Below are 12887 nucleotides of genomic sequence, written 5' to 3' on the forward strand. Positions count from 1 at the left end.
ATATGTTCATGATGGGTCCAGTTTTAATCCTGCTTCCCCATTTGGCTTAGTTCTAAATGTTCTTCCTTAGAAAAGATTTTTTTCTGCATAAAACTAGCAAAAGCTATGACAGAACCCAATGATCGTTTTCAACAAGCAAGGCTTTAAAAAAAATGGAGAAACAATCAGTTGTATGAATTAGGCCTGGCTTGGTTTTCTCTCGTGTTGAAGATGGTCTGTTGGATCTTATTCCCTAACGCTTCAGCTTCAATTTGGGGTGGCATCTTCAGAGGTGTATCACAAAGAGAAGTCTGTTACACAGTGTGATACACCTCTGAAGATGCCAGCCACAGATGCAGGCGAAACGTTAGGAACAAGATCCACCAGACCACGGCCACGCAGCCCGGAAAACCCACCACAACCAGTTGAATGCGGCTGTGAAAGCCTTCGACAACCAGTTGTATGAATTCCTACAGTCTGATTTAAAAACCAAATGCACTGCTGCATTTGAACACTGGAGTGTGACAATCCAAACTAGTCCCTGGCCGATTACCCACAGCCAGCTCTGCTCCGCCCTTGTTCTGCTCTGGTTTAAAAGTCACATCAGAAATGCTTTCCACGGAGAAAGCAAGAAGCACAGGCGGGGCAAGAGGAAACGCACTGGGACAGGAAATCTTGCCCCGACGTGTTTTCTTTCTTGGCGCACTGCAGATAGGAAGCATGTTGGGACAAGATTTTTACCCTAATGTGCTTACACTCCCGGTGTGTGCCAGGGAGAAAGTGTGTCGGGACAAAATTTCTTGCCAGAGAACAACAGCTGCCCCATGGGAAATTGGCCCTCTGAAGCCCTTCTGAAATGTTGGGGGAGGGGGAAAGTAGGCATTCAATAAGAAGGGGGCTGCTCAGAGGAGAAATATTCTAGGTCCGGAGAAGCTGATCGGAAACAGCATCGTTCCCGAGATGCCACAGATGCCAACTCATTCTTCCTGCCCTCCCTCTGGGAACTATCAACTCATTACAAAGCCCTTGTGTTTGCTGGGGAGCAACAAAAGGACTCTGAATGAGAGAAAGAAGAACAGTTGGATGTATACCTCGCTTTTCTCTGCTGTACAGAGTCTCAAAGCAGCTTATAAGCTCCTTACCCTTCCCACAACCGATGCCTCGTGAGGCAGGTGAGGCTGACAGAGTTCTGAGAAAACTGTGACCTAGGTCACCCAGCAGGCTGTATGTGTAGGAACGGGGAAACAAATCCAGTTCCCCAAATTAGAGTCTGCCGCTCACGTGGAGGGGTGGAGAATGAAACTCCAGTTCTCCAGATTAAAGTCCTCACTCTTAACCGCTACGTCATGCTGGTGTAGGTATGAGATAGGAGTTTTGCGGACATGGGCCTTTAAGAATTCTTATGTACATGTTTGGAAACCATGAGTGTGTACAGAATTGCTTTACCATGTGCATCCTGTGTGTATTTGATGCCGGCTGCAGGAAACCCCAGAGTAACAGTGGTATATCTGTAGCGGACATCATTATCGCACGAAGTGTAAACATGAACTTATTTTAGAAGATTCCCAGAAATGGTTTGCAAAACCACTGTTAGTACACATGTAGACCTTGACAAAGATCCTGAGTTTCTCCTCTGATTCAAACTCTGGTGTCCGAGTAGGATCCTTCACAAGGCCTTTCGCAAGAACATCTATCTGCTTCAAAAGCCACCTGGGAAAGGCTTTGCACAACAGCTTTCCTCTCTTCCCTGCACAGCCAACACATTTTCAGGCTGCAGGGCAGAGAACAGAAAAAACTGCATCCAATTTATGCTCGATTCAGGTGACAACATCCCAGTGGATTTCGCAAAAGGCATGAAAACAGCAGGGCGCTCCTACATACCACGCGGCTCTGTCATACTCTGCCCAAATCCGAACAAATTCATCAAGATGGTGGGGTCCCAAAATGGAGGAATCGCGAGTCAGGTATTCAAAATTGTCCATGATGACAGCCACAAAGAGATTGAGCATCTGAGTTAAAGGGAAAAGAGGAACACTTTCCAGAGATGCAGCCATGTCAACAACAGTTGCAAAACCAGGAGAATTAATGTGGAATGAGAATGTAATGAGGATATCCCTGGATCAGACCAGTGGTCCATCTAGCCTAGTATCCTGTTCACACAGTTGCCAACCCATCCAGTAGCCTGTTCACACAGTTGCCAAGGCCTCCCCTTGATGCTGCCCCCCCAGCCCTGAATTTCAGAAATTTACTGTATCTGAATATAGGGGTTCCCTTTACTCACGACAGCTAGTAGCCACTGATGGAGGTATTCTCCATGAATCTCTCTAACTCCATTAAATCTAACATTGGTTGACTAACATCAACTTAATTGTGGATGATGGGAAAAAAAGAAGATGAGGAAGGGGCAGAGGCGTAGCTCCAAGGGGACGGGGGGGTGCACAACACACCGGGGGTATGTCCCTGCAGGGTGGGACCACTGTTGGTGTGGCAGGGGCAAAGGATGCACCAGTGCACCAGGCGCTTTCCCCCCTCGCTCCGTCCCTGGGAAGGGGTGAAATTGGGGCAGGATGTGGGAAAAGACGCAGGAAGATTCCTTTGCAAAAGCTGGAACTTGTTGCACAGACAAGCAAAATCTTTCCTACACATTCCACGTTGGCCTTCCTTTCAGATGATAATCCCTTTCTCAGCTAATTATCATCTGCCTCCACTACCAAGCCAAATAACAGAATTATAGCACGCTACTAAACGATACATCCTTCTATGCACACTGACATTTTATTTTTTATTTTTGAATTTCCACCCCGCCCATCCCCAAGGGGCTCAGGGCAGCATACGATAAAACCACAGCTCAAATCAACAACAAAATCCTAAACAGTTTAAAAAATATAACAACAAGATGGTGACTTAACACAACTATCCCCTGGGAGGCCAATAAAAAAGACATCAGCCCGGCTGGCCTCCAGGAAAAGCCCAGTGGAATAGCTCCATCTTACAGGCCCTGCAGAAGCTACTCAAGTTTGCAGGACCCTGATCTCATTTGGAAGCATATTCCACCAGGTAGGGGCCAGGACAGAGTTCGCCCTGGCCTTAGTCGAGGCCAGCCGGATATGTTTAGGGCCAGGGATTACCAGTAGCTTCTCCTCCAAGGAACGGAGGGACCTAATTGGGCAATAGGGGGAGCCTTCTGAGTATACACTATAGAACACTGATGCATCAGTGATTCTAGAATGCTGAGGGCAGGGAAAAGTGGACTCACCAAGAAGGAGCAGAAGAAGATGAAGGACACAAAATAAACATACGCCAGTTCCGTGCCGCAGCGCTCACTTTCGTTCTGTCCAGAAATTGCCGTGGTGTCCGGCTCACACCCTTTACCTTCCAGGCAAGAAAGCATGATCTCTTGCCATGCTTCCCCCGTGGCACTCCTGCAGGCAAAACAAATCAATCGCTCAAGATCATCGTTCAGTCTGCTGTCGCTGGCAGTGACGATCCCGATTTGTTTGTTCCTTTTATTTATGCAGCGTTTTTAGAATAAGTGCCGTTTATGCACAAAACTGTATTCATCAATTAGGGAAAAATTCTGCACAAGGACAATGAACATATCCTGGAACTAAAGTAAGGCTCATTCAAGTTCTGTGCTGCCCCAAGCAAGGTTTACCCACAGCCTTCTCGGCCTCAGCTGACAGTGCTGCTGAGAACTGAAACTCCCAGGTCTGAGTCACACAAAGATAAAAAGTAAAAACAAAGCAGGAATTTCTGGAGTCAAAACAGGAAAAGCTATGAAATGCAACAGCATCCTTTTTCGTTTAGTGTATCTCCCTCTCTCTTTCTCCTATTAACTAGCATCAGTTGCTTAATTCCTTTGTATCATATACATTGAGATATCTCCTAGGTTCTGTACTCCTGGCCAATAGGAAGGCAAATATTCCTGCTCTCCTCTTGACTCACATGCTATGTTCCATAAACAGAAGGATGGCTTCTTCTCCTCACCCTTTTTTCTCTTCCTCCCTCCCAATCAACTTGCTGATGGTTTTTTAACACAAAAATTAAAAGCATTTCTATAGTGGCATCCTAAGCACAGTTAGACTCTTCTATGTCTATTGAAGTAAATGGGCTTAGCAGGGGGTAATTTGGCTTAGGACAGCACTGTCAGTCTCTACTGATTTCAGCAGCATGTAGAAAAGGCTCTTCCTTATTTTTTTTAGTATGTTTATTAAATTTCAAGTTGTATAATACATTCAAATAACCATCTAACATCATTTTTTTAAAAATTTGAATAATAATATATATAAATCACACCCCTTACCAGGGTTTGTCTTACTATAATAATACATATATTCAGACAGTTACAACTTCAACCAATCGTCACTATTATTCATCAATTTTAACTATAATAACACTTGCTAGTTTCTCCACTCACATAATTTTTAACTTAACTAAACTATACATACTACACTCAGTCAAATACCTTGTAAGAAAACCAAAACAAGTGAGCGAACCAAAATCTTTTGTAAATCTTACATTAATCTTACAATACATGAAATGTTGTCTCAAAAAACTCTTTCAGTAATATCCAACCTTCTTGTGTGTCTTGAGCTTGTAAAGTCCCAGTTAGCAGATCTAAATCCATATATGTCCATAATTTGATGTACCAGTCCATTATAGAAGGTATCTGGGGTGTCTTCCAGTGTTTTGCTAACTCGATGCGAAGGCTCTTCCTTATTGATGGTGTCAGTAATCCTAGTTTTACAGCCCACCAATGAATGGATGCGTTTCACGGAACGACCTGGTGTGTGAATGCTGTGAAAGTATGGAGCTGGGATTTGGGATGTTTTGGGAGGAAGAATTTTTGAAAGCTTGTGGTATCCCCACGGATATCAACATGTAAGCCACAGGCTTTACAGTACTTGGAACTGGGCATGGAAACAAACCAAACTATTTGCTGATTTTCTGAAAAAAACAACAACCACCCTCAGTTTATTAAGAGCAATTCCAAACTGAGCTGAATTGGATCCACCCATATCAGCACTGTAGTGTGATTTCAGGGACAGTTTAAGATATTTATTTGGAAAAACAGCTAGATTTAAGTCCATCAGCACCTTACAGTTCAATCCAAAGTGTGTGTGGGGTGGGGTGGGGGTGGGGACTCCAGGAGGCAATTTGGACCTACGCTGGTGGACTTGTCCTCCCTGAGGCATTTACCCTGACGGAGGGGCAAATATGCTGGCGGGTGGCCACTGCGGCCTCCCAGGACACCTAAACGTGGTGCCGCATCAGCACTTCAGCATTGCCACCGGCCCCGTCAGTGCAGCAGGGGCATGGCAGAGGCATTCCTGGGGTGGAGTTGATGTTAGTGGGCTTCTACCCGGGGTTTGCAGTTACCGGTATTTACAACATGGATTAGGATATAGACTTAAGTCCATTAAGTCCCATGGAGGGTCTTCTGTGTCAGAGTATCAAAGTGCCTCTGGAAGCATATTGTGGGTCTTGCTAGATCAGTCTGATCTAACTGACAGTTCACTGACAGCTACTTGATGCAGCAAACCGGTTCTGGCCAGTTGCTACTAATTTGTGTGTGACCTTTAAGCTGATTGGTCAGCTTCTGTATATATGTGTGAACAGCTGCAACTGTTCTCTCTCTTCTGAGCATGCTGTGTTGGCGAAGCATGCTGTCAGTCTGTTCCATGACCTTGTATACATCTTCTTGTGATTAGCTGCACTGTATATAAACGACACTTCACTGAAGAGTAACTGCTTCTTGTGGTGTTTCTCCTGGTGTTGCAGCTAAGTCCTAAGGCTGCTTCTCCTACTCTCGGTAACCAGCACTCCGCTGTGCGAATGGTCTACTCGCTAACATTCTGGTGGCAAGGGTTTTTTTGGGGGGGAGGGGGGTTATTTCACCTCCCTGTGCTTCCAGAAAGCCCTCTGGAGGTGGTGGGGCAGGGCTGCAGCAGCGCTGTCCCTGGCCACCCAGGGCTATGGACTGGGCTGCTTGAGACCCACAAGATTTTTGGGTACAAAGCTCCTTTGGTCAGACATCTGACAGTTTTGAATTTTGACAGCTTATATCCCCCAAATCTGGTTGGTCACTAATGTGTGACTGGACTTGAATCCAGCTGTTCTATTGCAGACCAACATGGCTGTCCTCTGAAACTATACAGAGAAGGAACTGATGTTCAAAGGAAAAAAAATTCTGCTCATCTACCATGGAAGGCAGTCGGGCACAATTTGTACACTATCCAGGGAGGCAATTAAAACAGGTGCTTTATGGAGTTGAGTTGGCAGCGTGTAAAGATTCAGGGCTCAGACAGATGAAGCAGAAGAACTTGTTCTGTACAAAATGCAGGGACTGTACAAAATGCAGAGACTTGTGGCCTCAATTTGCCTCAAGGTCACGCAGATAAAGTAGAGGAGGTTTAACTCTTCAATCTCCAATCAGATTCATAATTTAAAAATTAAAGCTCCTTCATTCTCTGATTAATATTTAGAGGAGAAAAGAGGTGTCCTTGAAAACTATGCACTTTCCCCCTTTAAAATTCTGATCACATAGCAGCAGATCCACTCTGAATGGCAAAACTGAGAGGAGGTTGAAGAATTAACCCTCCCCTCCCTTTCTGAACGGCCCTGAGGCTGAGGCTATACCTGCTTGCTATTAGCGTTTTATTGGTAGAAAGAGGCATATGATCTTTTTCCTGCCTGCTCGAGTGCCACGTATTTGTAGGTTTGCCACTTTCTGGGTAGCCCCTGGATAGCTCCTGCTAGTGCAGTTGATCTCCAAATGACCAAAATCACTTCCCCTGGGAAAAAATGGTCTCTTTGGACTCTAGGGCATTATACCCTGCTTAGGCCTCTCCCCCCTCCCCAGACTCCATCCTCCAAATCTCCAGGTATTTCTCAATATAGAGCTGGCAACAGTGGTGCAGCACCCAGGGGAAAGGGGGGTGTCTTGCACAGGGTGTGCACAGGTGCAGGGACAGTGCGGGGGCGTTCTGGGGCGTGGCAGGGGCACAGGGCACACACATGCCCAGGGTGCAGTTCCCCCTCGCTATGGCTCTGGCTGGCAACCCTACATATTTGACTGTCCACTTTCCGAAACCTTTGAAATCATTCTAGAGACAGAAACTGCTGGGTTTTAGATAAATAAGCTGTATAGGCTCCAGCCCATGAAAACTTAGGATAGAATAGGTTTGCCCTTAAGGTAAAGATTCCTCTTTAGCATTGATGCAACAGACTGTTCCTCTAACTTTTGTCTTAACCACCTTACCTGAAAAGAAGCATAAGCGAACCCAGAAAGCTGCGGAAGTTGTTGTGACGGTTAATGTGGCTTTCTTCATCCAATTTGATATTCCCAAAGACCTGAAAGCACAGAGATGCGAACACTTGGTGTAACAAGCTTGACAATGCAACAAAGACTTCCCAGTTATCCAGATCAGCTGTGAGGGCTGTACAAAAACGAACAGGGTCCCGATCCCCCTGCTCCTTTCCAACTCCCCCAGTACAATGAGGACAATAGACCAAGGCTATTGGCTGAGTGATTAGACAACAGAGCCCAACAAACTGATTAAGGAGCAGAGAAAGCTTTATTCAGGAGTGAATACTTGATAGTAAAAAGTAAAGACAGAGACTGATTCTTAGCAATATCACTGCCAGAGAGAGAGAGAGATGTAAGGTGTGGAACTTCCAAAAAGAAGCAGGATGTTGTCCTAAGAGTAGCAATTGAGGCAGACAGTAAGAAAGAAGGCGTTGACTTTGCTATAATATCTAACTGGCCTTTCCTCTTGTTGCCCCCTGCAGGATGATTCTTCTCTTCTTTTTGTAAACTAGATAGTGCTTATTCCAACGAAGGCAAGTGAAAGTAGTTTGAAAGAGTGAGAAAGAGCTGCTCTTGGTATTGCGGGTTAAAAGAAAGGACAAGAACAGTGGCCAAGGCTGGCTAGGATGGTGGTGGAAAGTACCATCAAATTATGGGAACCCTGTAAGGGTTTCGAGGCAAGAGACATTCAGAGGTGGTTTGCCTGCCTCTGTGCAGCAACTCTGGACTTCTTTGGTGGTCCCCCATCAAAGTATTAAACAAGGAGGATTCTGCTTAGCTTCTGAGATCTGATGAGACCGGGCTAGCGTGAGACATCCATCTTAGGACATGTTGCCATGATGTTAGCAAGGATACTAGCAGCAAAATGGAAAGGAATGCACTGCCCTCCAGAAAGGAGGCAACCGGTTACCATTTTCCATACTTCGAATTGTCTGCGGGCAGAACAGCAAAGCAGAGGTGGGCACCAGCCAAGGAAGGAAGCAGAGGCATCAGCAGATAAACACGGGGGAAGAGAATGTATAGAAATGTCAGGGACAACATTGTATTGTCTTTAGACTCTTTGACTGTAGATCCACAGATGACATTTTTGTGGCATTCTTGAGAAATGAACGGTTGAGAAATGTCATTCATGAATAAATGTTATGCATCCATCCCTGCTCACGACTTGAGTTGGATCCTGACAGAAGTCGGATTCAGGTAGCCCGTTCAAGGTTGACTCAGCCTCCCAGCCTTCCAAGATAGGTAGAATGAGTACCCAGGTGGCTGAAGGTAAAATGTAGACAACTGGGGAAGGCAATGGTAAACCATCCCATAAACGTCATCTGTCTAGCAGGGGTGTACCTTCCAGACGGACAGGGGGTGTCCCCTGTCCCCGGGCACCTCCCAGCAGGTCACACGGGGGTACCAAATCACCCCATACACACCGAAGCCTGCTGCAAGCCTGCAAGGTGCCCCTCGACTCGAGGGGCACTTCGGTGGGCAAGCGGCAGGCTGCCAGCTTGGGGCTGACTTCTGCTGGCCTCCCCACCTCTATTAAAAGCTGGCCTCGAGGGGTACTTTGGCGGGCCTATGGCAGGCTGCCACCACCACCACCCCTCATCGGAGGCTGGCCTCTGATAGAGGTGGGGAGGCCAGTGGAAGCTGCCGGGTCTCTCTCCATCTCCATCAAACGGGCTGGGCAGGGGGGGCATGGGGGGCTGGGCAGGGGAGCTGGGGGGGCCCGGGTCCTATTCCCGGGTGCTATTCCCCCCCCCCCCCAATATGCCTCTGCTGTCCAATAAACGTCATGATGTGACAACACCCTACGAGTCAATAATGACTCGGTATTTGCACAGTGGACTACCTTTCCCTTTCTCCACGCCTTACATTTTCTATGAATGTACTCAGTGTAGCTTTTTGTGGGGGACACGGTACAGTTTATGCCAGACAAGGACAAATAGCAGCTACTGTGCATGTCAAATCTACAGGCAGGAATTTTATGCTTCATTATGATTGCTGCCATGCATTGCAAGTTAAAAGGCATATGCCTCTTGGCTAACGTATGAAAATTACACTAGCATGGAACATTCTGAGATGCTCTCTTCAGCAGGACTATCCACTGCGCATGATTGATCTGGCCTTTGCTGTAGTTAATTCTCTGGGAAGTTGAAGACTCTGGTACAGAATCATGTTCAAAATCAGCAATATGATGTGACTGGAGGGCTTGATGACTACATTACAAACTGCAGCTAAATTAACATTATGTTCTGCCCTCGTGTCTCACCTCTGGTTCCTTTACTGGGCAGCAGCAAGGGACAAAAGCATTTCCAGACATTTCCTTACCTGCATCCCGATGATGGCATAGATGAAGAAAAGCATCGCAATCAGGAGACAGACGTATGGAAGTGCCTGAAAGGAGAAAAAAACCCAATGCAAACGGTTGGTTTTGTTATACGTCATGTGGGCTTAGTCCTTCTGTAAAATGTATGGCTTGGCTCACTTGCCCGAGAGATCAGGGGTTACGAGTCATCTGCTCTGCTTTTCGTGCATGTGACCATAATAATGCAGTTATAAAATCACACTCGCGGAATTTTTAAAATGAGCGAAATAAGAGATACGCAATAATTCAAGTGTCAAACCAGCTCCACACAAACACAGGATGACCATAGACAAAAGAAACAAAGGCCAAGATACTTCTATTCAGATGCTCCCACCAGTGACCTTGCTATCTACAGGGTTACTCCCAGGCTATAGTCTTCATTGTTACTCATACTTCTATTCAGATGCCCTCAACTATTGACCTGGTTGCCGCCTTTGTTACTCACAGGCAAGGTTTCCCCACCCACCCTGGACACTCCAACAGATATATACTCCACTTGCTTTTCCAACATCAGATCCTCTGAAGATGCCAGCCACAGATGCAGGCGAAACGTCAGGAGAGAATGCTGCTAGAACACGGCCATACAGTCCGGAAACCACACAGAACCCAAGTGATTCCGGCCGTGAAAGCCTTTGACAATAAATTCAAGCTTTCCTTGACACTGGTAGAGGGAAGCAATTAAATTTCCCTGGTGAGGGAGTTCCAAAGTTTCGGTTCCATGATGGAGAAGGCCCTTCCTTGGGTACTACTCATCTAGCCTCAGGGGGAACCACAGCAGAACTCCTGAGGATGATCAGACTGAGTGGGTGGGCTCATACAGGAGATGGCAGTCCTTAAAGTTATGTTGGTCAGAAGCTGTACGGGTCTTTAAAGGTCAACGGCAGCATCTTGAATTGAGCCTGGAAGCAAATTGGATGCCATTGCCAGTGGAACAAGACAGGAATGAAATGGTCCTATGACCCTACTCCAATCAATACTCTGGCCACAGCATTCTGTACCGACAACAACTTCCATATTCAGGTATAGAGGTCCTACGGTTTGGCAATTCTCTCATATCAGATAGAGTGTGTCCATATTGCCTAACTCTTATCGAAACACTTGAACATATTATGCTCAGCTGCCCAAAATACAAGCTTTTTAAGGGATGTTCATTACTAGGGTCCAAACATAACTGTTCTCCAAAAGCGAGTATTGTAAAACTACTGAATAGTAATAATCCTAAGGTGCTAGGGAAAACAGCCCAGTACCTATTGCAGGTCCTGATGGTAAGAGATGTCTAACCTAGTTTGTCTTGACTTGTTTGTGTTTCCCTGCTGCATTCATGCCTAATAAAGGTGGTGGTGGTTATTTGATGGAGGTCCTACTGGTGAGCAGGAAGTAATTAAACACCCTTTGAGAACTGTAAGATGCTTTAAAACAAGGCATAGAGGATTTAAAGGAACAGGGATAAGGCTTTATTTACTGTTTTTGTCTTCAATGTGTACATTTGTTGGACATGAAAAAAAGAATGAAAGCCGCCAGCCACCCTCAAAAAGGATTAATTCAGCAATGCACTCGTGCTGAAGAGGACGGAGGAGTATTAAAGATGTTTGTTTTGAATGTTTTAGTTTATAAGCAGCTAAAACATTTGACACTTTACAAGGAAATAGTGGAGAGAACAGCAGAAGTATATTCTCAAAATTGTCACATAATTATACTGTGCTACATAGTGTAATGGAAAGTGCTGACAACTCATAGTCAATTTATGGCAACCCCATATGGTTCTCAAGGCAAGCAATGGTGCTTTTTTCCTATTGCTGGCCTCTGGGTAGCAACCCTGGACTTCCTTGGTGGTCTCTCCATCCAAAGATTAACTAGGGTCAACCCTATTTAGCTTCTGAGATCTGATGATATCTGGCTAGCCTGGGCCATCTAAGTCACAGAGTACTAACTAATGAAGGAGAACAAGAAGAAGAGTTTGGATTTATATCCCCCCTTTCTCTCCTGCAGGAGACTCAAAAGGGCTTACAATCTCCTTTCCCTTCCTCCCTCACAACAAACACCCTGTGAGGCGGGTGGGACTGAGAGAGCTCAGAAGAACTGTGAGTAGCCCAAGGTCACCCAGCTGGCATGTGTTGGAGTGCACAGCATAATCTGAATTTCCCAGATAAGCCTCCACAGCTCAAGCGGCAGTGCGGGGAATCAAACCCGGTTCCTCCAGATTAGAATGCACATCCTCTTATCCACTATGCCACTGCTGTAGTATATAGAGTCATTTATAGTATAATAGGACTATCAGTTTGGGTTGGGTCCTATGCTACATTGAAGTTAACAAAATAACCATAGTCCAAATCAAGGGTTTTCAAAAAATCTGTACGTGTGTACGTCTGTGTTTCTTTGCCAAGTTTCTTCTTCAAGTTGTGCTGACGCACAAAAATGATCAAATCTAAAAGGAGAAGGAAAGGGCATGTGTATTGATTTTAATGGCTCTTTTATACTTGGCATTGTGCAAAAAGCATCTCTGGCTACAAGAGAGAAAAACCTTCAAACAAATATGGACGGATAAACTCCCTTCCTCTCACAAAATCAAAGGTCCTTCCACATAGCTCCTTAACTGGTGGCAGTAAGGAAGGACAACACGTAAGCAATTATTTTGCGGGAAAGGTTAAAGATACTATTGGTTCCTCTCCTGCTCATACATACCAGTGCTGCCATTTTTGTATGTACTGCTAGAAGAAGTGATAACTCCTTCTCTGCAAGAATCTACTTTGAGGATGCCAGATTTACTGCACTGATCACTGGCAAAATATGTTTGTGCAGAAATGCTTTCAAACAGCATACAGAAGGTTTTGCACAGGGCTGCCCGTTAATCTTGTGGCTTGACCTTTACCTTGAATGACTGCACAAAAGTCCACAGCAGAATTCGAATGGTGTAACCCTGGCGAAGTAGCTTGATGAGACGTGCTGCACGGAACAGTTTCAGAAAGCTCATATTGAAGCTGCTGGTATTTACCAACTGGACGGGAAAATGAGAGGAGAGAAAGATCAGAGAGTTGAAAGGGGGAAAAAATGGTATTCACACCTTATATTTTGCCTCAAATCTCCACAAAGGAGAAATAGCACTGTTACCTTGCTGTCTGTTAAGATAATTTCTGTAATGCTGCCAATTACAGTGATGAAATCGAAGATGTTCCAGGTATCACGGAAATAGTTCTGCCGGAAGAAAAGCGCACAGATCAAACCACAGGTATTTCTGCCCTT

General features: G+C 45.5%; 1 protein-coding gene across 1 annotated transcript in view; it reads right to left on the reverse strand.

Annotated features, from left to right (window-relative positions):
- CACNA1E (calcium voltage-gated channel subunit alpha1 E) overlaps positions 1-12887 on the reverse strand; it is a 485501-nt gene that overhangs the window by 54873 nt on the left and 417741 nt on the right. The window contains 6 exon segments of the mRNA XM_048497813.1: positions 1861-1988; positions 3236-3401; positions 7241-7332; positions 9611-9676; positions 12517-12642; positions 12756-12839. Of these exon segments, the coding sequence (XP_048353770.1) occupies positions 1861-1988; positions 3236-3401; positions 7241-7332; positions 9611-9676; positions 12517-12642; positions 12756-12839 (662 nt within the window).

Source organism: Sphaerodactylus townsendi, linkage group LG05 (genome assembly GCF_021028975.2).
Source record: "Sphaerodactylus townsendi isolate TG3544 linkage group LG05, MPM_Stown_v2.3, whole genome shotgun sequence".
Taxonomy (NCBI): domain Eukaryota; kingdom Metazoa; phylum Chordata; class Lepidosauria; order Squamata; family Sphaerodactylidae; genus Sphaerodactylus; species Sphaerodactylus townsendi.